Source organism: Malania oleifera, chromosome 9, assembly GCF_029873635.1.
Source record: "Malania oleifera isolate guangnan ecotype guangnan chromosome 9, ASM2987363v1, whole genome shotgun sequence".
NCBI classification, from domain to species: Eukaryota; Viridiplantae; Streptophyta; class Magnoliopsida; order Santalales; family Ximeniaceae; genus Malania; species Malania oleifera.
The window spans coordinates 81,565,150-81,592,441 of record NC_080425.1 but is presented as its reverse complement, the minus strand read 5'-3'; the positions used below and the strand labels follow the sequence as shown (position 1 = coordinate 81,592,441).

General features: G+C 37.4%; 1 protein-coding gene across 1 annotated transcript; it reads left to right on the top strand.

The window, feature by feature from the left end:
* Positions 1–3,751: 3,751 nt before the first annotated feature.
* Positions 3,752–14,037, top strand: LOC131164306 (PHD finger-like domain-containing protein 5A). The gene is made up of 2 exons (XM_058121400.1): positions 3,752–3,899; positions 13,488–14,037. Exon 2 carries the CDS (start codon positions 13,529–13,531, stop codon positions 13,859–13,861), a length of 333 nt encoding a protein of 110 aa, XP_057977383.1. The 5' UTR covers positions 3,752–3,899; positions 13,488–13,528; the 3' UTR covers positions 13,862–14,037.
* Positions 14,038–27,292: the final 13,255 nt, after the last annotated feature.

Below are 27,292 nucleotides of genomic sequence, written 5' to 3'. Positions count from 1 at the left end.
TGACGCTCCTAGTGTACGAACTAGGTCTGGCAGACCCATCGTACTTACAAACATTTACTTTGACTTGGCAGTGGTCGGCCAGCTATTGTCATGTCTTGCCTTCGGGTCACACAACCCAGTCATGTGGGGGTAAGACATGACACTAGCTAGCTAACTTTCTAGGGCTGTTTTATATTATTATTATATAAGATGAATTATGTTTATGGAAATCCAATATGTTATGTCATGATATGATTATATATATGTTTTTCTAGATATGATACAGACAGTTTCACTGAATATGTTTATATATGATTTTATGTATAACACGAAAATACTTATGTTACCACACACTGATATTAGTTTATTTCCCTTATTGAGAGGTGTCATACCCCAAATTGCATGAACATTTCAGGAGCTCCAGATAGGAGAGCGGATAAAACTCCACAGAGGTAGTTACAACTAATCTACCCTTTCTGAAGGGTAAGTATTTTGATAGGATTAGATGGATTTTATGGGAAGTGACCCTAGGACTCTTTATGCAATTGGGTTGGTGCATATTCTTTTAATGGATGTGGTAACTCTGGTATTGTGTTGAATGGTACTATGAGATATATATGATTTTATGTTTCCTGTTACTTAAGCTTCCATGTTGTAATTCTGATATATTTCTAGTACCCACGGGTTCAAGTTGATTATGATCTACTGGATTTATTATATCGGTCTTTATTATTATGGAAAAAAAAATTGGTAAAAGAAGCAGATCATTACAAACTCATAAAGGGAATTTAAATTTTACAAAAGCTATGGATAAATAAATAAATAATTAACTCTTTCAATCATTTTATAGAAAGCAAATTTGTTTTTAATTTTTAATTTTTTGAGAATTACAAAAATACTAGCCTATTTTTTTAGTTTTTCATAATTCTTATTAAAAAGACAAATGCTTTACAAAAAATAGAAATATATAAAACAAAAATTCTTTTCCAAACTAAATGACCCTAAACTTCAAAAAGATATTCTATTTTTGCAGCCTTTTTATTTCTACTTATTTATCTTTAAAATAGATGTTTGTTCTATAATAAATGAAACATAATAGTATTTGTTGAAAGTGTTTTAATATATAGAATCAAATATGCTTCTATGTTTTGTTGGGTTTTTGTGGAGTCTAGTTATGTTAAATTTGGATGATGACCCGACTTTTGTTTAATGAGAGATTTATGTACAGTTCATGTTTAATTACGACATTACTCATGTTGCTATACACTGATATTAGTTTATCTCCCTTAGTGAGAGATATCTCATCCCGGCATTACAAACATTTCAAAAAATCCAGATAGAAGGGCGGATAGAGCTCTGCAGCAGTAGAGGTTGACTGAGTTATCTTGTTAGAAGGGTAAGTAGTTGAGATAGGGTCAGATTGGTTTTTGGGTTATGAAGAGGAAGGAAGATCATCTGCGAGAGCTCCAAGCAACGACGGCAACAACGACTGTAGGGAGCTCCGAATGACAACGTAGGAAGGGAGTTCAGTGCAGAGATTCAGAGATAGTGCAGGAAGGGAGCTCGGTGTCTGCAACAATCGTCGCCACGAGCAAGAACTCCAACCAACTGAGATAATGCCAATGTGCCCATCAGAAACAAAACTGCTGGAAATGAACCAACGAGAAAAGCTAAACAACTGAGTGTAGTATGTGCTCAAATCAGCCTTGCCGAGAAGGCACTGATACCATGTGAAGATTTATACTTCCATGTAATGGTACAGTTACATAGAGGAAGAGAGAGAGAGAGAGAGAGAGAGAGAGAGAGAGAGAGAGAGGCAACGGCTGCGCGCAGGCTAGCCATAATTCAATATCCCAAGCAGCAATACAAAAAGGGCTAAATAGAAATAAATCCAAACCTAATACATATATGTACATAGACTAAAATGTTTGGAGAGATATCAATAAACAACCATAGCGGAATAATTCTTCTTCCTATATACAAGCAAATATAGTGTATCTCTACTTTTATACGTGCTGGAAATAATAAGAGAAATAATCAATCACACCAAGTCACAAGAACACAAGCAGTTTTTTTTTACGTGAAAAACTTCCCCGGTGTGAGGAAGAAAAATTATGGAACCTAATCCAGTTAAAATCTCCACTATCAATCAAATAATGGGTACACAAAGTCTTCTCTAATTGTAATTAGTGGATACAAAAATCTCTCATCAAGATATCTACAATCTTGGTAAATACAAAAAGAATTAGAGAGAATATACCAAATTCGCGGTTACTGTTCACAAGCAAAAACCCCAACTCCTGAGCTCCAAATCCGATCTTCACCGTTCAAATTGTAGCTCCTTGAGTCGTGAACCTCTCCTCCAAATTTCAACTCGATCGGACCACAGACGAAACGGGATCGGAATCTTGATGAAATCTAAACAGCATGAGAAAAAACCACGTTTTTCTCTCTTTCTTTTGAGAAGTGACGGCTCCTCTCTTCTCCCCTCTCTTTTTACAACTTCCTTTAGATTTTCCACACTAAAAGGGCTGGGCTTTGATCTTTTAATAAAACTCAGTTGGGCTTTCTCCACATGGAAGGAAATAACACAACATAAAATACTCTTAGTTAAAATATATATTATCAAAGAGACCTGGCTGGTTGTCCTTAACCAAATTGCCAAACACATGTTTCATAAAATTAGTTTCTTTGCATGCAATAAAGCCTCGGCATCCATTTATATATATATATATATATATGCAAGGCACCTAGTGTGAACATAATAAAGGAAGGGCCTTGACCCTTTCTTATATAGTGTATATATATATATATTGTAGAAGGGCACCATGCATGATTGGCGGTCTACGTATCAAATCAATGTCTTCTCACTGTGTCATTCTAGTTCTTTTAATCATTTATTATATATGATAATTTTGTATTTAAATATGATTAATAAAATTAGTCATGTTCCTAAAATTTTTAATTTGATTTATTTTTTAGCTTAATTTTAATAGTTCATAAAGAATGTTTTTTAATGTACACATTATTTTAAATAATAAATGAAAATTTTACTTAAATTATGAAGATGAGTTTTTCCACTCTACAAAACCGTAAATAAGATTTTCACCTCATATGGCTCATCGAGTTCGTGCTTGAGTTTCGAGTTTAACTTCCTGCTCAATTTCTAATGAATCAAGATAACCATTCATCTTGGTATCGTTTAGTGGGCTAATCTTGACATTTGTATGAATTCAGTGCTCATATCAACTAGTTTGACTGGAAATGAAATTCTTAATTTTAAATATTGACTTAATTTTTTTAAATGCATTAGATGGTAAGTTTTTAGTAGTGAAAAATAATTTTTATTTTCATTACTTATTTAATGGGACATAAAAAATGCCAAATTATTTTTAAAATTTTTGACATATCTGCAGAAAATTAAAAAAGGGATTTTTTTGTTGTTTTAAGAATTAAAGTTTTCATATGAATATTGGGAACTGAAAAGCCGAATAATATTTTTGTAATTTTTTTAAAAAATAAAAAAAAAACTTTTTCATGAATCAAAGGTGCCTATATTTTTTTTAAAATAAAATATTTTAATTAACAAAATCTATTTATTCTTCTAGCAAAATTTCTCCATTTGTTGATTCCAATTTCAACTCTTTCCCAAAATGAGGCCATGTCCGAAGTGGGCCGAGTTTGGTTGGGCTTTGGGCCCAACAAGAGACAGACCTCTGGGCTCCATCAGCTGTGGGTAATGGGCCATTGTTCTTCATGGCCCATGGGAACTACTAGGAAAAAGAACGACAGAAGCTGCTGCTGCTGCTGCTTCTTCTTCTTCTTCTTCTTCTCCTTCTCCTTCTCCATTACAGGCGCTTCGGGGCTGATTCCTTCTCTGTCTTCGATTTCCTGCTATTTCTCTCTCCATTGAGTTGCAGGTAAACTTCTCTCTCTCTAGTTTCAAACAGAAATTGAAACTTAGGCTGGAACTTCTTTCTTATTTGCGTTTTTGGTTTGGGGCTTTTCAAGCGAATAATGGGTTATCACGTTATAGTTTGGCGTTTTGAAGCAAACAGAGGAAAATGTTTGAGCTGTGATTTTACTCCGTTTGGAATGCTTAGATTTTACATTTGGTTTGATTTAACGTTTTTTGGACTTGTTGCTTCTGATGTTGATTTTGTTAATTTGTTCGTTTCGCTATTTCTTTTCGTACATGCATTTGTATTCGCTATTTCTTTGGGTTTTGATGCAAAATAAAGGTAGGCGTCCACCTTCAGATAAAAGAATATGAGACCTAATAGTTGAAAGATTTTAGAAAAGGTTAGCATGTAATTTTAAGTGATTTTTGACTGTAGAAAACCACAAATTCTGCAAAACCTTTCCCATATCTCCAGGTCACTCTCAAAACCCTAATTCACCCCCCCTAACGCAACAAATCTCTTTTACTGCTTTCTGCTGCCGCACCAGCTTTGTAATCCCCTGCTTCAAACATCGTGGTTGCTCCTCCAATTACTCCGTAAGTCTGCTTGCAAATCTGAGGTTCTCTTTCCCAACCGCCCCTTAGGCCGGAGTGAGTATGCAACAGGTTGCAATGAGTGTGGGTTCTGTGATATGCAACTTATTATTATTATTTTTGAATTTTTATTTATGATTAATTGGGTTATGTGAGGTGCTTTTGAGGTTTAGAAAAGGGCATAAGACACCCACCTCGCCTGAGATTTGCTAAAAAGACAAGAACGAAGTTTGAAATCACAGACCTCCCCTACATTTGGATCCTTGGACACTCACACCCCTTCCAATAATAAATTCTTTACACCGTTTAAAAAAAAAAAAATTAGTAGGACAAATTTGCCCTTCAAAATTCAGGGCTGCTCGTTCAACATCTCTCTCTCAATCCTCCCTCCCGTTGATCATCCCCTCGAATCTCACCTCTCCCAATTGTCGCTTGTACCCCGCTGCCGGCCCCATTCTCTCCAGCACCAAGCTTAATTCAAGGGAACAAGCTGAAGCATATGCAAACTTTCTATGGAATAACCAATCTAGACAATATCATGTGATTCATGTTCAACTTCATGATAGAACAAATGGAGAATTGCACACACCCTTCTGCCATCATCAACATAACGTGATTTTGCACCCGGTGGTGGGGGCCTCTGCCATCATCACCAGCACCTTCGACAACTTCGAGTCTGAAGTCTTGTGCACCCTCGCCACCAAGTTCCCCCGCATTTACACCACTGGATCCCTCAACCTCATCGCTTGTAAATGGCCCAAAACCCACTAGTCCTCCCTTGTGAATTGCGGCCAACCATTTTTGTGGATCCTGCGGCCAAACGTGGTGATGGGCGAGACGGAAACGCTGCCCGGAAAATGCAGAGGAGGTGAAGGAGAAGGGGTTGATAGTGAAGTGGTGTGCACAGGAGAAGGTGCTTTTTGCAATGCCTTTGGTGGTGGGGGCGTTCTTAACGCATACGGGGTGGAACTCAGTGTTGGAGAGCTTGGGGACAGGGGTGCTACTGCTGTCATGGTCGGTGCACGGTGAGCAGTGGATGAACAACTTGTATGTGTGTGAACGAGCAGCCCCAATTTTCAAACGGCAAATTTGCGCTATTAAATTTATTTTTAAAGGTGTTAAGTATCTGTTATTGGAAGGGATTGTGAGTGTCCAAGGGTCCAAATGTGAGGAGTGGTTTGTGGCATTTTTCGAACCTCAGGGGAGGTCCTTACGAAAGGATCCAAATGTGAGTGTCTTTTCCTCTTTAGAAAAAGATTGCACTGTCATTGCGAGAGGAAAAAAAAATTGTTCTGGTTTTTTTATAGGTGTGGCTTGATAAATATTCCAGCGGGCCAAAGGGTTTTTTTTTGTAATATTGACTCATTGTTGAATGTTTATGTGTCTCAAACTCCAATCCAGATGTGTTGCAAATTCCAATTTTGGTGGAGTAAAATGCTTGTGTTTAATATTATTATTATTCAGTGATGTGAGGAATTGGTAATATATTGAATCGCAAATAATTCAAGACACATCATCTACCACTTCCAAACTATTAGAATAATAAGAGGGAAGATAGATGAATTGCCATGACCAATTGGGCAAACTAACGATGTTTTGGTCAATAATATTGGCACTAATTCTCTACTACAACTGCCACTACCACTACATGTGATGATATATATCAAGTGATGGAAAAATCAGGAATTTGTGATAATTTACTTCAAATAGTGTAGGAAGAGAAAGAAGTGAGGCTTTTGAGGAAGGACAAGCAAAGTTAGGCCCTGGGTATAGACAAAATGATGTGGACTAGCTGTATAGTAAATATTTTCGGTAGCTAGGGACCTACAGTTTAGGACCATATGATTAAATTCATAGTATGGTGTATCATGGTGTAATAATCAATGTATATTGATAGCTAGAGGTGGAAGGAGGTGGTTTAGGAGCAAGAGCACATGCTAAAATTAGCCAAAGTTGGTGCCACATCAGGGGGTCTGAAGGGCTCGTTGATGGCTGGAGTTTCCACGAAATAAAAAATAAAAAATAGCCAAAGTTGAGATTAGTTTAATAATCTAAGTATTCTCTTTGTTAACCAAACTCATCTTCCATTGAAATATATAGAAAATCATACAAGCAGGTCAATCCCCCTCTTAGTACGTGATTCTAACATTTACTTAAAAAAAAAAAAATATTAATAGTATATTGACGTACAAACATTTAACTTCTAGACCTCATTTTAATGAATTTCATAGGTAAATATTATTTTTATGATGCTGTCTATATCACACTTGGGGATTTATGGCACCTTACTACAATATGCAGTATTGGTTAGGAGATTTTCGCTGTAGGCATGCAACATTGGTGGAGGAAAAGTTTAGTCATGCTCATGCACACATTAGAAATGACATAGAGAGATTTTTTGGTGTTTTGAAGGCTAAGTTTCCAATATTGAAGCAGCAATCTTATGGTGTTTTGAAGGCTAGGTTTCCAATCCTCAAGTAAATGGCTCATTTTTACAATGATGTTGAAAGGAATTTAGTTTCTTGTTTTGCAATTCATATTATATGAGGAAGGAGTCATTGTCATATGAACATTTCCCCAATTTGATCAACCTGTAGTACTAGTTGGAGAGGAAATGACAGAAATAGAGGTGATAATGAAACAAACATGTCCCATTGGAGTGCACAAGACCAGCAATTTATAAGAAGTTTACGTGATGAAATTACAATCCAATTATTATAAATATGGGATGATGTTAATGCGAGATGGTAATTATGGTACAATTTGTGATCTAAATAGCATTTATAATTGGTGGATGGAATGTTTTGTTTGTTATTATAAGTTTATAGTTCTAGCTATTTTATCTTCATTTTTTATTATTAAAAATAACACTTTCAAGTTCTATAACATTTGTATTAAAAGAAAATATTTGTAGCTAATATTTTTATGTTTTATATACGAGGCATTATTTTTTGCTAAATTGTTTTGAGTTATAAAAATGCCTCTTAATTTTTAACAAATATTTTTTTTATAAAAAAAAAAAATCAGTGAAGAGAAAATTATATTAGCACGGCATTAAGGGGATGCCAACCTGTGGTACAAAACATCGACCACTCTTTAGAGTGTCACAAACATCAAGGATTGCATTATGATCATGAACAATTTGCCCACTAAGCTAGCTGGAGACAGCAGCAACCCACTGGTCTTTGCAAGTGTAAATCGGAGTAGTTGAATCTTTGAAGACTCTCTTATTTCTTTCTTTTCAAGCACACCAAAAGATGGTGAGAGGGATGAGGTTCAAAGCCTTTTACTTCTCCTTGGTGGCTCTGATGCCTTCCCAAGCCCAAAATTCCCCTCCAACTGATTTTTCCATAACCTTCTGTTGTCTAGTCAAGGATAGAACCGAAGTCCACAAGTTCCTTGTCCAAGGGCAGGGGAGAAGAATGTCGTTGACTGATTCTGCATCAATCATACAAAGAAAACACCTATTTGTGACTGTAAGCTCTCTTTTCTGCAGATTGTCAAGGGTTAAAATACTTCCATATGTGGACTTCCAAACAGAAAAGGCTACCTTTGAAGGGGTTGTTGTCCTCCAAATGTGAATCCAAGGGGAGTAGTTGCAATTTGTTCCATCGATGAGAGTTTCTTGTAGATAGATTTAACAGTGAAAACACCATTTTTGTCCAAAGCCCATTTTGGTTCATTGAGGATGTTTTGGAAATGGAATTTATATAGAATTTTGTAAAAGTCAGAGAGTGCATGAAGTTCCCAATTTGTCACATTCCTAGTAAAAAGAATATTCTAGAAAATTTCTTGATCAGTGATTTGGGGATGATGGCTGAGAAGGGTATTTTTCTCACGAGCCAAGCTGTAGATGGAAGGAAAGACAACTTTATGTTTACTGTTCTCACTCCACACATTTGCTGTAAATAAACATTGGCCTCATTTCCCACTTGCAAATCTCACAAAGGTCGTATTGATGCAACTAACGAAATTTTCCTGATCTATGAAACTCCTTGAACACGGTTAACATGTCGTGCTTGAGGAGACCCAGTTAGCCTGAAAGAAAACCAAGGACGCTTTATCCCCATTACAATTCTTTATAGCTTGGAGGACTTTTGCTTCATCAAAGGGTCTCTCAAGCTGCCCCCCACAGTGAAAGAACTGAGAGATTTGACATTGATGCCATCCACTTTAAGTCTCCTCTTGGGTTCAGTGTAAGGGTCTTTATAAAAATCACAAATACCTTTCCTAAAATCCTCCTCCCTGGTTAAGGTGATTTCCCCAATTTCAATTATGGATAGGGTGTTACTAATACGATGAGTGTTTTCTGTCCGATGAAAGAATTTTCTGTTACAGTCTCCCTCCTTGGGCCATAAAGCTCTAGATTTCTTCTTGCAAGAAATGTCTTTAGGATTAATAAACTTGTTCAGTTCCTTCTTAAGCATAGGTCTTTTGGCACTCTGTTCATCATCAAGACCTTGGATTATCACCTGCTCATCAAGCTTCTTGATGCCATTAAGATAACAACCTTCTTCGCTTGGACATTCCCAAAGGTGTTCTTGTTCCATATCCTTAGCTTTTCTTTTATTCCTTTCAACTTTGAGATAAATTGACTAGAATAGAGGACCACCAAGTTTTCACTAACTCCCCAAAACCATCTTGCTTTAGTCACATATTCTCGAATGGTCCCCATTTAACTCCCCTAGTGTCAAGGGTGACGGGGAAGTGATTTGAGATGGGCCTAGGAAGTAAATTTTGAATCATGTGAGGAAAGTGAAGTTCCAACTCAACCGAAATTAGGAACCTATCAATCCTTGAAAAGGAATGCGGCTCCCTAGAGTTGGACCAAGTGAAGTTGCCATCAATGAGAGGGAGATCAATAAGGGCATTCACGTTGATAAAGTCAAGGAATTCTCTTATGCTACTTGTCTCAAGGCTGCTCTCACTTCTTTCCTGTGGATTCACAATCATACTGAAATCAACAATTACTCCTATCGCAAAGAACTCGTTCCAAAAAAGAGGCCTGGAGGGTCCTTCACCTGGGCCATAAACCCTTGTGAAAATCCACTGAAAGTTATCATTTGTGCTTTTGAACAAACAGGAGACTAAAGAGTTGATGGAGTGGTCCAACAATTCCACAACACTAGGCTTACACAAGACAAGGACGGCCTTTAGTATGCATATGCTTAATTTTATCAAATGCCCCCCATAATGGCTAGGGCATTGTCGGACAATCGAAAGAAACTCCTTTGAGGCTGTCCTAGGTTGAGCTTAAACACCGTTTTGACAAGATGGGAATGGTGAGATAGTTATGAGGGGATTGAGAGTTGATAGCTTCATAACTTGTTGGGTAACTTGCTTTGGAGATTTAGAATGGAAAAGGGAGACCTTTTGAGTAAGTTGGTAGAGGTGAAGTATGGGGTGGAAAATAATGCATAAATGACTCAGCAGCTAAGGGGTCCAAAGGGTTGGCAATGGATCGCCATTCTTTTTTGTCATCATAGCTGGTGTGCTGATTATTTTTCAAAGGTTTAAGGGTTAATTTCCTGATCTATACTCATTGGATATAGAAAATGATGCTCTGATATGCTTCTGCATGCATTTTACAGATGGGGTGGTGGAGGAAGTGCAATTCTTATGAAAGGGATAGGAATGGGAGCCAGAAACTTTTTAATGCTTGACAAACTGCTGAAGATGGGTATTGTGGGGGCAAATATATTATATGCTATTTGTATGAGGGAGAGTGGGAGATACAGTAATTCAAACTTTGCTAGAGAAGGAAGATAGTTTCTTGTGAACATTTTCAAAGTCCTGCCTTTTTAAGCCAAAATAAGATAATTTAAGTTGGTTTTTACGCCATATGGACCCTCAGATACAATGAAAGGTTATTTATGGCAAGAATTGAAGGATTAGAAGCGTCAATGGTCAGTTCTTTGGTATATAGGGGGTGATTTTAATGTTGTAACTTGTAAATACCATAAAAGAGTACACACTAGCAGAAAAACATTTGCAAAGAGGAATTTTTCTGAGTTCATGCAGGAATCAGAACTATTTGTCATTCCATTAGCAGTGGCTATGTGTACCTGGAGCGACAATTGGGTGCATCCGGTTTTATCTAGCTTGGACCATTTTAAAATATCATTGGGATTAGAAAAAAGGTTCCCAATATCAGCCAAAAAGCTCAGAGCAGGCAATTTTTGATCATGTGCCTATCAAGCTTGAAACCAATGGAGTTTAACATCAGAAAAAAGGCCTTTCAGATTCAAAAATATGTGGCTAAAATCATAAGATTTCCATGATTGTGTTAATAATTGGTGTTTAGGTATGTTTTTGAAGGAAGACCAAACTGTGTCTTAGCAAAAAAATGCCGAGAGAGCTTCAATTTTAGCTGAGACTTTAGAACAAAGAAGAATTCATGAAGGTAGAGTCAAGAATGAGGTAAGAAGTGAATTGCAGATTTGGATAGAAAGTAGAAACAATAATGCGGTCTGCAGTTGCTCAGACTTATAGAAACACTCTAAAAGGTATGCTTAACTCACATGCAGAAGTGGAAGAAATTTTCTGGAGGTGTAAGTCAAAATTCAAGAGAGCTATGGATAAATGTAGGGGTCACACGAGAAGAAAATTTGTTAGCTGGTTAGTTGTGAAACAGGATCACCACAAGGAAGACATTAAGGCAGAAACTGTCAGATTCTATTAGGAGCTTTATATGGAATACTGGGGATGTAGGCTTCTGTGGGATGGATTAGTGTTTTTAAAAGTTTTGACAAGAGTGCTAGCAAGTAGTTGGTGATCCCCTATAGCAAAGAAATTTTGAGGTGACCAGGGAGCCGAATGGATATGCACTGGGGCTGGACAGATTTACACTGGCCTTGTTCCCTTGCTTTTGGGACTCGGCTAAGGACAATGTTATGGGCTTTTGGAAAGAGTTCCACAAAGATGAGAACTTCAAGAGTAGCCTCAATGCTAATTTCTTGGTACTCATGCCGAAATTGCTGGTGCCCATGAACTCCATGACTTTAGACTGATTGCTTATCAGGGAGTGCATACAAAATCATAGCAAAGGTATTTGTTGGAAAGTAAGCTGAAAGAAAGCGTTGGCCAATCTGGTATCTCAGAACATTAACGTCTATGGTAGACAAGTACTGGATGCTTCATTCATAGCAAATGAGTATATACAGTATGTGCAAAGGAAAGTGAGGACTGGAGTTCTTTGTCTGTTAGATTTGGAAAAAAGCTTGTGCCTAAGAACTGTATGACTTTTTTTAATTCTATCTTATTAAAGATGAATAATATCCTGGGCTAGGGATCTCTAGACTCTACTAATGGTCTATCACCTCTTAAAATAGCCCTAATTCCCTCCCCCATGCCTTAAACAATATGTGTTCCTTGTATCCCTTCTGCCCTCTCTCTCTCTCTCTCTCTCTCTAAACCCTTCAACTAGTTCGGTGAGACTATGAGCAAGAATAACACTTAATGCCACTGGCAAGCATCACCAGTCTCAAGGTGAACAGTTTTGGTAGGTTCCTTGCCCTAAAGGAGATCAACGCCAGCGGATGGAGGTACATAGCCTTTCCAGAGGGGTTCAATTCAAAGGGCTGGAGCAAAATCATTAATGCTGTGGCAGAGCTGGGAAGTAGATTGATCCACTAAGGCCACATAAAAAGAACCCCCATTAAAGTAATTTATATTCTTGAAGCCATTGAAACAGGATCTTCAATTTATATTACTCATTAACTCTTAAGTATGCAGCTAGTGCCTAGCTTCAAGTGAACATGTGGTAAGAAAGTGAGTCATATGATGAATAACAAAGCAATGAGATTCATTCCAACACTCTTTTGTAGGCAATGTGCGTTTAGCAAGAGAGGCATGTAGGCTGAACACGATTATAATGGCTAGTGAGTTTTACAAGGTGAAGATTTCACCCTTCCCCATGTATCTTTTTGTGCAATTCCTAATCTAGCACAAGAAAACCTTTTTTCTCTAACATGTTGCTCAACTTAAAGAAAAATCCTTGCGATACTATTTATTTACCCGCCAAATGGGCACAAGGCAAGCGGCTATAAGCAAGTTAAGGCTCTACCACCCTAGACAAGCTTGGCACAACTTTTTCCCTAGTTGAGCAATTGACGTCCTTGCAGACTACTAGACTTTGACCTAAGTGATGTTATACTTTGTTGACAAACAGATGCAAGTCTTCTGCTGACATATAGCATGTTTCTTCACTATGAGAGCCTTTCACTTGACTAAGATTGTGGTATTCTACAATTTCTTTGAAGGCACAAATTCCCTGCTTGGATTTTTTTTTTCTCCAATAGTGACTAGTGTTTATTTTCCATGCATGCAAGTAAATTGGGGGTGGATATTCCTTGCAAGCCATTATGTCCTTTTGGCTGTGCTGCAATTTGGATTGAAGAGGAAAAGTCAAAAAGATAAAAAACAACTGTTCCCGTTATGAGCCTGAGTTTGAAAGTTGGAGACCAGACTAGTGGACCTGTTGTGGTTGTGACAAAGCTTGCATCAGGTTTTGATGTTGACAGATGTCATCTTTGTTCATTGCATCAAGTTTGTTGTCACAGATGCCATATTTTTCACTGCATCAATTATGCGATCTTGGTCCACAACCGAACAGCTTAAACTTTTATGTAATGTGGTTGCTTAACAATAAATGCTATATTTGTTTATCGCACAAAAAAAAAAATCTACATATGCAAGAGAAAAAGGTTGATCATTGGCAAATAGAAACTGAACCATTTCTTTGGAAGGTACAAGGGGAGGAGGAAATGATTTTGATGCTATTCTGGATGCTCATTGTCTTCTGACTGGATATTGTTCCATGTCCCATGAACTGTTTTATTATATCTGTCTTGCATTTAATTTAACCTCTTATTTTTTAGTATTATGGTCCTGATTATAAATTTCTATGCTGATACTATTTTCTGCTAGTTTTATCAGTGTGAGGAGAGTATAATATACACTGATGAGACTATCTGCTACTGGTATTAACTGTGTGGAATGAGAAATTTTGCAGGTCTTTTAGTACATTTGGAACCAAAGCTTCTTGGACAAACCATGGCCAAGCATCATCCTGATTTAATTATGTGCAGGAAGCAGCCAGGCATTGCTATTGGACGATTGTGTGAGAAATGTGATGGAAAGTGTGTAATCTGTGATTCCTATGTGCGTCCCTGCACGCTTGTGCGAGTTTGTGATGAATGCAACTATGGATCATTCCAGGGTCGGTGTGTCATCTGCGGAGGAGTTGGAATCTCCGATGCCTACTACTGCAAAGAGTGTACGCAGCAGGAGAAGGATAGGGATGGTTGTCCTAAGATTGTCAATTTAGGGAGTGCTAAAACAGATCTGTTTTATGAACGTAAGAAATATGGTTTCAAGAAACGATGATGGGTTTTTCTTTTTTCATTACTGTTGTCTATTTGTCTCCATGTAGCATACATGGAGATGGCGCTAGAAGTACGTTAGAAAATTTTCAGTATTGAATTTGTATGTGGAAAGAAAACTGGACTATTATTACCGAGAATGCCGTTGCAGAAAACTTAAAAATCTTGAAATTAGATCAATCTGGAATATTTAGGGCCTGAGCTGTGGAAAATAGTTTTTATTTTCAGTTTTTAAAGAATTACAAAATTGTCACCGTACTTTCTACTTTTATAACTTTTAAAAATACTGAACAGACCCTTCTTGACATGGATTCCTTGGGTCATCTCTGCAGGCTTAACTCACTGATGTTGATTGTTGGTGTTTATTGATTTGGTTATGGCTCATATATGTAGGGTGGTTTACTTGAAGTTTTTTGACAAAATTTTGTTGCAAGTTCATGCATCGACTTAGTTTTCCCTCATATTTCATTATCAAAATGATCATATCAAAGATCATGGCAAATTGTTTGAACGCATCAATGGATGATTTATTTGCTCCTTCCCAAGCAGCTGTTTTAAAAGTGCTATTATGGATAATTTAATCTTGGGTAAAGAGATTTTTGGTAGGGATGCCCTCATGGGGGTTTAAATTAATGCACCGGTCTTGGATCAACTTTGGTGATTATTATCCGTTTTGATCTATTAGGTCTGATAATTTTGTTTTATAGAAGGTGTTTCACGAGGTTAAAGTTTAAACCATTTTTATGTGACAAATGTCTATAATATTTATTCAATTTGGGAATGTGATTCCCGACTAATTTTCAGTGTTCTTATTAAAGTGGTCCACACATCAATCTAGGACCCATATCCTTGTGTATGATTCACTCATATGACAGTACTTCTATAATGGGTATAATACTAAATGTAATGGTCTACCAACTTTGGGGAGGTATTGCCTTCTTTGACTACTAGACCTCTTACAAAAAGTGTTTAGTCTAAGTCATTCTTATAAAGCCAATATCTTCTATTACATGTTCAGTTTAGATTATGAGAGGACGAAACTACTTAGGTTCATATTTTTACCTTTAGAAAACTATTTATAAAGAGATATAATTAGAAAAGAGTTACACTTCACTCTAGGATAAGGAGGGGATGTAAATATTTGGATTGACCCCCGGCTTCCCACTCTTCTAGGGCTCGCACGCAATTCTAAACCCCCTGGCTTCCCACTTCTCTAGGGTTCACACCCAATTCTAAACCCAACACATCTAATCTTTCAACAAGAGTGGGATAACTCATTTTTAAGAAGGAAGGTTGTTGGAAGGAGGATATATGAAGCAACTTGGGTCTAAAAAAGCGACTCCCTCTTAATTAAATTAGTTTATTGGATCAATCAAACATGTTCATCAACATGTCAAAATTTTCTTTTAGAAACATATTTGGAAGCTCATAATCCATGAGAGATAAAAATGATGCTATAGAAAGTCTTTTCAAGCGTCATTCTAGTGAGGTTGAGCCCAAACTACAAATTTGACATACAGCTACCCTTTAGGTTAGAACAGTTGGAGTTGCCATAAATTTGAGAATCTCCTCTTTTGCATTTGGGCATTTATGGGCAAATTTACCATAAGGTAGGATAGACACCCAACAAAAAAAAATGTAAACTTTTCCACCTAGACTTCTCAAATTCTAGTAGGGAAACCTTTTGAATTAAGTATTGAATAGTTTTTTGAAAGCTTAGTTTTTGTAGGAATAAGATAGGAAAATGTTGTAGTATTGAAAAATACTTCAAGGCACGTTACAATGTCGTTTTCCTTAAAACGTTATTTGCCCCACCACATTAGCGTATATTGGGTCAGTAAATACATTTTCACGATATAATGAAACTCAGAATATAATCTGATATCAGTTTGCGTAATACACAAACGAAAACTGATCACAAACACCCTTAAAGTAATTTGAATAAATTTTCTGGAATTTTATTTCTGCAGATAATAGAATCCAGATTTGAAAATGATATAATCTGAGGAAGCTTTTTGTAAGAAAGCGAAGGAGAGAATGATGAATTTTCTATATTTTTCGTGGAGTTAACTCTGTCTTTATATAGACAAAATCATGCTTTTTCCGAAAGGTTGCATCTATTCATATCGCGATGCAAATTCGACCTGGTCGCACCTGGCGTCGACTTAGTCGAGTGCCTGGTCGAGCCTAGTCACACTCTGGTCAAGCCTAGTCACGCTCTGGTCAAGCCCCTGGTTAAGACTCTTGAGATTTCATGTTCAGTCTATGGTATTGTTGACCAGGTCGCACCTAGTCTCCTGGTCGCACCACTTGGTTGTGCCACCACTTTTTCAATGTGGGACAAACCGACATAACATTAAATACTCCTCATGGATGCGTTAGAAAATTCATCAAAGGAACATTTTGAAAACCCATAAAATCATATATTTTAGAAAATATTTCAACATTCCCCCATCATTTTCAAAATATAGATGAAAAACAATTTATTTAGAGAAAGATAATATATGCATAAATGAAGGTGTTTTTAGAACTTGAACCTTCACTTCGTAAACACATATCAAAGTTAATCAGGATTACATATTAGTCAAACTTTGAACTAGCAATCCTCTTTTGATTAACCGGATGTATATCACACACAAATTATCAGATCTTTGGGGTGCTCCCAAAAGTTGACGCATGGATTGGCCTTACATCTATATCCCAGTTTGATGAGTGCTCTAGAGATAAATTCATTTCTCATAGGAAGCGCCACCACTTTCGACACTCATATAGGTAGGCTTATCAAAGGTACCCCTGTAATTAAAGTACTTCATAGAATCTGTTATAAACCTATTAAGAGCTTAAGCTCAACCTCACCTTTTCACATTACAGGTACAAAACACTATTTTCCTTAATTGGGATGAATTATGTGACACATATACATTTTAGTGCTTCCAGTCACTACATATGATGTACTTTGTTCATTGAACTCAAAAGCTTGAAAATTTCAAGTGTTGATTCGAGTTTCCATCATTGGTGACTATGAGTTATGGATTTAAGTCCCATCCCCTTTATTATTTTCTAGACCATGTCTCTTGCAAGTCCTTTTGTTAATGGGTTAGCCAAATTTTGGCTTGATCTCACAAAATCTATGGTAATTACACCATCAGTAATTAATTCCCTCACATAGCTATGTCTTAGGCCAATATGTCTGGATTTACCATTATATATATATTAGTATATGCCTATGACAAAGTTGCCTCACTGTCATAATGCAAAGATATAGGTGGCATAGGTTTTGATCAAATTGGAATTTCTAATAGCAAATTCCTAAGCCATTCTGACTCTTTGCTACTAGAAGCTAAAGCCACAAATTCTGATACCATAGTGAAATCTGTCATAAGGCTTTGCTTCTTTGAACCCCAGGAGATAGCTCCTCCACCAAGGATGATATCCACCCATTAGTTGATGTATGATCATTACGATCAGTGAGCCAACCGGCATATGTGAATCCTCCTAAATAGTAGGATATCCTTCATAATGTATGCCATAATCCATAATATTTTTCAAATACTTTAACACTCTATATATAGCATGCCGATGAATATCATGCAATTTTATAGTATTAATATGTCCTAAACGATTATGCCATAAAGAAAGTGAATCAACAATATAAACAGAAACATTCACTTTATTGATATTAAGCTTAAACATACCCTCATACATATAGCCTTTTCTCACAAAGACTCCATGCTTAGAGAGTACAAATTTGTCAGATTCAAACACTAACTTAAAACCAAACTTATTAAGTAGACTTCTAGAAACTAGATTCTTTCTACTTTCTGATACATGGTATACATCAGTGAGAGTCAAAATTTTTTCAGAAGTAAATTCAAAAGTGACATCTCCTTTGCCTTTGACTATAGCAGTGGACGAATTTCCCATGTAGAGAACATTGCCATCTTCCATCGATTCATGCTTTGAGAATGAACTCTTATCTTTGCAAACATGCCTTGTTGCACCTGAGTCAATCCATTAGGCACAGTCATCTTCAACAACATTGATTTCAAAAATCATTGCCACAAACTTGATAGAGTTTGTTTCATTTTGCTTTTTCTTGAGAAGACAACATTCACTTTTGTAGTGTCCAGGTTTTTCACAATGGAAGCATGAACCTTTCTTTTTCTTATTTTGATTCTTGTCAGAATTGTACTTCCTCTTCAAATTCCCTTTTTTGGGATGTTGGGGTTGTTTAGAACTGCCTCCTTCTTCTATCATATGCACTTTGGAAATATGCTCTTTTGCACTTTTTTGGTTTTGCCTGAACACTTCCTCAACTTGGAAATTTTGGCCCAATTGTTCAAGAGACATATCATTCTTCCTGTACTTCAAAGACTTTCTAACATCTTTCTAGAATGGAGGTAACTTGTCAATAATAGATGAAACAGATATTCATTCATCCATTTTCATATTATGTTGATTAAACTGGTTAAGGACATGTATAATTTCATGAAACTGCTCTACAACAGACCTATTATCAACCATGATATAATTGAAAAGTTTTCTAGTCAGAAATTTCTTTCTAGTCTCATCATTTGTGAGATACTTAGCCTCAAGTGCATCCCATAACTCCTTTGCAGTAGCCATATTCTGATACAAATCGAACAGATTGTCTGACATTGAATTGCAAATGTGGCATTTGCAAATATAATCATCTTGTTCCCATCTTAGTCTTGCACGTCCTTCAGCCAAAGTCTCATTCTCCTTCATAGCAGGTTTGGGAGTGGTCAGAACATACACCACTTTGAGACCCGCAAGAAGAAAGTGCATCTTTTTTTGCTAGCGCCTGAAATTGCTTCCATCGAATCGTTCAAGTTTGACAAAATCTGTAGCAAATTCCCTCAAGGTTGAAGAACCAGCCATTTCGCAAAAATAAAATTTTAAGATTGTAGGAATAAGATGAGGAAAATGTTGTAGTACTAAAAAATGCTTCAAGGTACATTACAATGTTGTTTTCCTTAAAACATTATTTGTCCTCACCAGATCGGTGTGTATTGGGTCAGAAAACACATTTCCAGGATACTGTTATTTGTGGCTCTTATACTTTTGTTTTTATAAGCAAAGAAAGAAGAAGGAAAAACATGAAGGGGGCAGCACAGCAGCCTCGTTGATGAGGGCTTATGTTCGTCGACGAGGGGATAGCAGAGGCTCATCGATGAAGGCTCTGAAGTTCGTCGACGAGTAATTACCAAGAGAAGAAAATTTCAATTTTCTGGATTCTTAGATGAAAGTCTACTCTCGTCGATGAAGGATCTTCTTGGTCTCGTCGACGAAGCCCTGTGTTCGTTGACAAGAGGCGCCTGGGTTGCGAGCAGTTTTTCAGAATTTTTGAATTTTGAACGTTAGGTGGTTGGGCAAACGGGGGGAAACCTCTGAGAAACTTTTATATATGTTATTCTGGGCATATATGAGAGAGAGAATGATCATTAGAGAAGTGTATTGTGTACATCTTTTCTTAGTGAAAATTCGTGTGCCATTGCTTCCATGGATGTAGGCTTTGCCGAACCACGTAAATCTTGTTCTTGTTGTGTATTTTTATTTACCTGTTGTTTAATTTTCATTGTGCATCTTCATTATCCGATCCATTATCACAACAAATTAGTATCAGAGCGAAGTTGTTATGGCATCAGGATCGTCTTCTGCAAGGTTTGACATCATTAAATTTGATGGAACTAGAAACTTTGGTTTATGGCAGAGGAGAGTGAAGGACATTCTTTTGCAACAAGGAATGGCTAAGGCTCTGCTTGATACTCAATCGAAAGGAATGGATGAGACAATATGGGTAGATTTGAAAGCAAAGGCAGCATCTACAATACGCTTATGTTTGATTGATGAAGTTCTCTATTAGGTGATGGAGGAGGATTCTCTAGCGGCTATCTGGTTAAAGTTAGAAAGTCAGTACATGTTTAAATCCCTCAATAACAAACTTTTTATTAAGCAGCGTTTATATTGACTTAAGATGGTAGAAGGATCTAGTCTAGATCAACACATCAATGCGTTTAATCAAATCATAAGTGATCTTATGAGAGTTGATGTGAAATTTGATGAGGATGATAAGGCTTTGATGCTGTTAAATTCCTTGCCCTCAACTCATACCTATGAAAATCTTGTAACCACTCTTACGTGGGGAAAAGAAACTCTTGATTTAGAATAGGTAACAAGTGCTTTGTTGAATTTTCATCAAAGATTGAAGATTTGTGATGAAGGAGAAGGACTTGTGATAAAGGGTAGCAATGAGCAAGGCAAAGGAAAGTTTAAGAATGGGTCTAATCAGAAATCCTGAAATCAATCCAAGAAGAAGAAGGAAATCTGGTGTTATAAATGCAGTAAAAAGGGGCATGTGAAACTGAAGTATCCAGATTGAAAGAAGGGAAATGCTAACAAGCATAAGGGGATTTTAAAATCTGTGAATGTTGTTCAAGAAGAGGATTCAGTGGATGGTGATGTTCTATCAGTTTCAGCAAAGTTGGATAATCTAATAAACTCTTGGATACTCGACTCGGCATGTTCTTATCACATGACTCCAAACAAGGAGTGGTTCAGCACTTACAGGTTAGTAAACTCTGGATCAGTTCTTATGGGTAATGATGCTTCTTGTAAGACAGTTGGCATAGGAAATGTAAAGATAAAAATGTTTGATGACGCTCTAAAAACATTGTGTAATGTAAGACATATACTTGAGTTGAGAAAGAGTTTGATATCACGTGGCACTTTGGATTGTAATGGCTTCAATTATAAGTCCAAAGGTGGAGTCTTAATGGTATTGAAAGGTTGTCACACCCCGAACCCGCAGGTGGGTCCCAGGTGTGAATTCAGTAACCTAACCTGTCTCTATATTAATTTAAAATATACATGATACAATACAAATTGAGGGTCCGACTCCGTGGGGTGAACGGATGCCCACATACGTACACGCAACCATCCATACTCATCCAAAATACGCAGCGAAATACGGTCTTTCCATACATAAATTGTACCATACCAAAGTCTATACCATACAAGGATATACATCCCTATGAATACCATACATACTATGGGCGTCTACAAAATCCATCATGACAACCCGATTACAAAAACTCGTACCTATCAGGCACTAGTAGTAGCTAAACAACACCCCTCGCTTCCGGATGCTAGGATGCTAGTTTCAGCTACCCAAAGTACCTGAAAACATTAATACATATTCGGGGTGAGTCATCTCTCAGTAAGGGAGACAACAAGTAATATCAGTGTGTGGCATACCGGTGTTATATTACATACTTCATAACACTATAAAATACGATACAGTTCGAAACATTTCCATACAGTTCCATACATATACATACAGTTCCAGTATTTTCACAAAAACCATTCCAGTACATATGATACCCAAAACATACATACTTACATGCATACGGCCAGTGTCGTCACACTAGTACGCAACTACACAAGGTCACCTCGTCTCACAACAATTACTGTAAGAACCCAGAAAATATATAAAGGGATTTCTACAGATTTCGTCGACGAAGCCAGATTTCATCGACGAAGGGAGTAGACTTTTCGTCGACGAAATTCAGAGGTTCGTCGACAAAGAAAAGCCGAGAGGTCTGGAGAAATTGAAATATCAGACTTCGTCGACAAGGCTACCAACATCCGCGATGAAATCCTTGACTTTTCTTCAATGAAGGTACTTTTCGTCGACGAAAACCGGGCGGGTCAAAGGGGGTATAAAAGGAAAATTTGGTTTCTTCTTCATTAAGTTTCCTCACATCTCTCTCTCTACTTTCTCTCTCTAAACTCTCTCTCTCTCTCTCTCTATAGATTTCCTAGCCAATAGTTAATAAAATCGAAAATCTGAGGTTACCACGAGGATCATGGAGGGATTCTCTACAACTTCTGTGGATCAGAATCTCGGTTCGAGCATTTTTGGGTTTCGGGCCAAAATCGAGTTAAGGCTTGATTTTCATTTCTGATTCGGTATATGTGTAGTAGTATGGATTATAAGCATGTTTAGTATTGTGGTTTGTAGATTTCGGAGTCTCGGTTCGTAGTTTTGAGGGCCGTAGAGTTCGTGGTTCGGTTTGGGGTTGAGGTAAGGGGATTCTGTTTATATCAGTTCATTTTTGAAATCAGGATCGGTAAGCCTATAGGGTACGATCGTATGTATGTTTTGACTACTTATTTGGGGGAATTTATCAGGTAAAAATACAGGATTTTTGGGTTATAGTTTTCGAGAAAATTGGGGATTTTGCGTATCATCTCTTATTTGATTGGAAAACCGTTTATATTGTTTAAACTGTATTATTGAGGTGATCGTAATCCATATTTGCATAAACTGTATACTTGAAATTGTAAACGATATGATTTGCCGTAAACCAAATAAGTGTGGTACGTGTGTATGTATGTAAATGTTCCAGGTATTTGTGAAAAACAGTTATGTGGCGGCTTATAACCGTATGCTGAAATGTATAGGGACGTGAGTTCCAAAGTGATTCCAGGTTTTGTGAAAAACGGCTAGGGGCGGCTAACTACAGTACGCCATAACGGCTAGGGGCGGCTAACTACCGTACGCTGTAACAGCTAGGGGCGGCTAACTATCGTACGCTGTAGCAGCTAGGGGCGGCTAACTACCGTACGATGTGCCCTGTAACAGCTAACTACCGTGGGGAAGAGTGGCCGGCTCTATATCTGGGGTGCGAAATATCACCAGTATGATTCGGTTGGTCACCGAATGTAGCAACGGACCATAGTGGGCCTAGGTTGACGCAGCGTAGTTTTCACATGGTAACGTAATCGGGGTTAGACCAGGTGACCTTGTGTAGTTGCATATGTAGCAATGGATTCACTATTGGGCTTGAGTCGGAAACCTTCGTAGTTTAATGTGTTGGAACGTAACCGCTGTGAGACTAGGTGACTTATGCAGTTGTGAGTAGTGTGACAATACTGACCATATGTATGTATGTATGTATTTGAGTATCGTATGAACTGGAATGGATTTTATGGAAATATTGGAACTGTATGGATTTGTATGGAAATGTATGGAACTTGTTTTGAAACTGTACGTATGTGTTTCAAACTGTATCGTATGTAGTGTTATGAAGTATGAAAATGACACTAGTATGCCACACATTGATATAACCTGTTTTCTTTCTTACTGAGAGGTGTCTCACCCCAAATATATACAAATATTTTTCAAGTCCTTCGAGTAGCTGAAACTAGCATCCTAGCATTCGGAAGCGGGGTGTGTTTAGCTACTGTTAGTACCTGATAGGTACAAATTTTGTAACCGGGTTGTCCTGATGGATTTTGTAGACACCCGTGGTATGTATAGTATCTTGTGGTTATGTTTAACCCTATATGGTATAGAATCTGGTATGGTACAGTTTGATGTAAAGAAAGACCGTATTCCGCTGCGTATATTGATGAGTATGGACATGTAATGTATGTATGTATATAGGGCATCCATTACCCCACGGGGTCGAACCCTCTTGTATAGGGTATCATGTATGTTTTATATTGATACAAAGACATGTTAGGTTACTTAATTCACCCCTGGGTCCCATTTCAAGGTTCGGGGCGTGACAATTATATTGCCACATACGCAACTACGCTGCGACGACCGAGGCCCAATAGTGATTACATTGCTCCATACGCAACTACACAAGGTCACCTAGTCTCACATCGATTACATTGCTACATATGCAACAACAATGTGACGACTCAGACCCAATAGTGATTACATTTCTACATACGCAACTACACAAGGTCACCTAGTCTCACATCGATTACATTGCTACTAACGCACAATGTGACGACTCGAGCTCAACAGTGATTACATTGCTACATACACAACTACACAAGGTCACCTAGTCTCACATTGATTACATTGCTACATATGCAACTACACAAGGTCTCCTAGTCTCACATCGATTACATGGCTACATACGTAACTACAATGCAACGACTTAGGCCCAATAGTGATTACATTGCTACATACGGTGTAGAGCACATCCTTCGGTGACCAGTCGGAACATATTAGTGATATTTCACACCCTGGATATAGAGCCGGCTACTTTCGCCCACGATAGTTAACTGATACATGGCTGTTTTACAAATCTAATCATTTTGGAACTTACATTCCTATACATTTCAGCGTACGGTAATTAGCCGCCACATAGCTATTTTACAAATACCTGGAACAAATACATACAACCATACGTACCACACTTATTTGGTTTACGAAAAACCATATCATTTACAAATTCAAGTATATAGTTTATACAAATATGGATTACGGTCACCTCAATAATACAATTTTAGCATAACTAACAGTTTTCCAAACAAATTAGAGATGATACCTGAAATCCCCAATTTTTCCAAAAACTGTAACTCAAAAATTCCGCATTTTTTCCCAATAGATTTCTCCAAATAAGTTACCAAAACATACATACGATCGTAGCCTACAAGCTTACCGATCCTAATTTTGAAAATGAACTAATATAAACAGAATCCCCATACCTTAACCTGAATTCCAATTACGAACTTTACGGTCCTCACAACTATGAACCGAGACTCCAAAACCTACAAACCACAGTACAATACATACTTACAATTCGTACTACTACACATATTCTGAATTAGAAATAAAAATCGAGCCTTACCTCGATTTTAGCCCGAAACTCGAAAACACTCGAAACGAGATTCCAATTCACTAGAAATGTAGAGAATCCTTCACTGATCCTCGCAGTATCGTTGGATTTATGAACTGGCCAACAATCTGCAAAAAAAACTAGAGAGAGAGTGTGTTTGGGGAAACTTAGCCCCAAAGCAACCCAAAATATCTTTTATAACACCTTTGACCCGAGTAGATTCGTCGACGAATTGTGTCCTCATCGACGAATTCTTCACTAGCCTCGTCGATGAATCGGCAGCCTCGTCGACAAGTTAGATATTCCAAATTTTTCCTAAACCCCTCGGCATTCATTCGTCGACGAGCCTCTGAATTTTGTCAACGAGAAGCCTTCTACCTTCGTCGACGAATTATGGCCTCGTCGACGAATTCTGTACAAATTTCATTTTTACCCCTCTTTTACATAATTAACCCACATGTCACGGTTCAGGTTCTTACAAAGGTAATCTGACTGTAATGAAAGGACAAAAACTAGATGGAAATATTTACACGTTGTAGGGAACTACTGTTGTAAGTGGAGTTGCAGCTGTGGATGCTGAATCAGATGAAACCGTCTTGTGGCATTTGCATCTTGGACATATGGGAGAACATGCCATGAAAGAACTACACAAAATAAAATTGTTGAAAGGTTTGAAATCATGCTAGTTGGAATTTTGTAGATTTTGTGTTCTTAGAAAATAGAATAGGACAAAATTTAGTTTTGCTACTCATAAGACAAAAGGAATTCTTGATTATGTGCATTCAAATATTTGGGGCCTAGTTAGAGTTGCATCAAAGGGTGGACATGTGTATTATGTGAGTTTCATTGATGATTACTCACGGAAGGTTTGGGTTTACTTCATGCATCACAAATCTAGTACGTTTGCTAAGTTTAAGATTTAGAAGGCTGAAGTGGAAAACCTGATAGGGAGGAGAATCAAATACTTAAGGTCAGATAATGGATCTGAGTACGCTGATTCTCAATTTATGGATTTTTGTGCTTAATAGGGCATCAAGAGACATTTTACCGTTTTCCGGACACCTTAGCAAAATGGTGTGGTAGAACGGATGAATTGGACTCTTGCTGATAGGGTTCAGTATCTCATATTGAATGCAGGGCTACTGAAGAATTTCTGGGCCGAAGCAGTTAGTATGACTTGTTTTCTGGTAAACCAATCACCAAGAGCATCACTAACGGGTAAAGTAGCAGAAGAGATTTGGACGGAAAATGCAGTAGACTACTCCGGATTGAAGGTATTTGGGTGTCCAGCCTATCTCCACGTGTCTAATGAGGAGAAGTCTAAGCTTGATCCAAAGTCTCCTTGTTGCATCTTCTTGGGGTATCCACAGGGTGTGAAGGGGTATAAGTTATGGGACCCAGTGACAAACAAGGTGGTGATCAGTAGAGATGTAGTCTTTGATGAGAAGGCTATAGTGAAGCGTACTCAAGAGCATTAAAGCTTATTTTGGGGTTCGTGATCACTCCCAGACATAAGGTTTGTGTTGTAGCTCGTCGACTTCTGTTTTTCGACGAGTTTGGAGCTTAATTTTTCAAGTTTCCGTTTATTTCAAGTGGTTTCTTTAGGAATTAGGTAAGTGGAAATATGTTATAGCAGCTTTTTTTAGTTAATTTGAACCGATTAAATTATGATATACAAACTTATACATTTATATATGATTTTCTGAAAGGTTTAGGCAGTTGGATAAAAAAAAAAAAGATTTTGATTATATAACATATTTGGGAAAAATAGTGTGGCATACATTCATAAATAATTGGCTATGAGTTTTGTTTGATTGCGAATATTGTTCGTTTGTGAATACTGTTGGGTTGCAAATTATGTTTGGTTGTGAATGCTACTTAGATGAATAATTTTGTGAACTTGGATGCTTTGATGTGTGTTGTTTTATGGTTCATGTAGATTGTGATATAGCGTTGGTAGTAGTATGAGGAGGTCGTTATATCGTACTTGATATAAATCACCATATAAAATTGGAAGTGGTATAAGGAGGTCATTAGATGGGCATTTATATTAGGGGGTAAAACATTGGTAGTGGAATGAGGAGTTTGTTTTACCAATTTACTACGGACAGGTTGTGTTTGTGGAAGTAACTTGTGTGGTTGTGAGTCCTGTGTGGACAGTTTACCTATGTGGTTGTGAGTCCTATGTGGACAGTTTTCCTGTGTGGATGCGAGTCTTGTGTGGACTGTATTTGCTGTATGGATGAATAGCGATGTATATGAATTATGTGGAATGATTAGCATTGGATGTGTGTGTGAATTCAATTGCATGGATATTTATGGCAAAGTAATATACTCTGCCTGAGGGCTTACTGAAAGGTGAGTGCCCTGATCAGCATCAGTTGTAGCTACACCCAAATTATGGGTAAGGATGCAAACGATATCAGAGCAGAGGGGTGCTACTTGTATGAGCGGGTAATCACCCCAATCCTCAGGAACTTTTGCTATAAATATTGGCTTGTTTGTGTGACTACAATATGTTTGCACTTTATTGGATGTTGATGATTATTAAATGACGATATTTTTATATTTTTATTTAAACTCTTCTATCACACACTGTCATAACTTATTTCTTCCTTACTGAGAGGTGTCTCACCCTAACCATTTATTATTCTTTTCAGGTCCTTCAAGCGATTGAGCATACAAAGCTCTGGGGCGGGGTTTAGTTTTTGTGAGTGGATAAGTACAAATATGTGTATAGCTCTATGTTTTATATACCGGTTATCTACAAT

Bases quoted from the DNA above. Each gene is read 5' to 3' on its own strand.
- LOC131164306 (XM_058121400.1), top strand. From the start codon at position 13,529: ATGGCCAAGCATCATCCTGATTTAATTATGTGCAGGAAGCAGCCAGGC.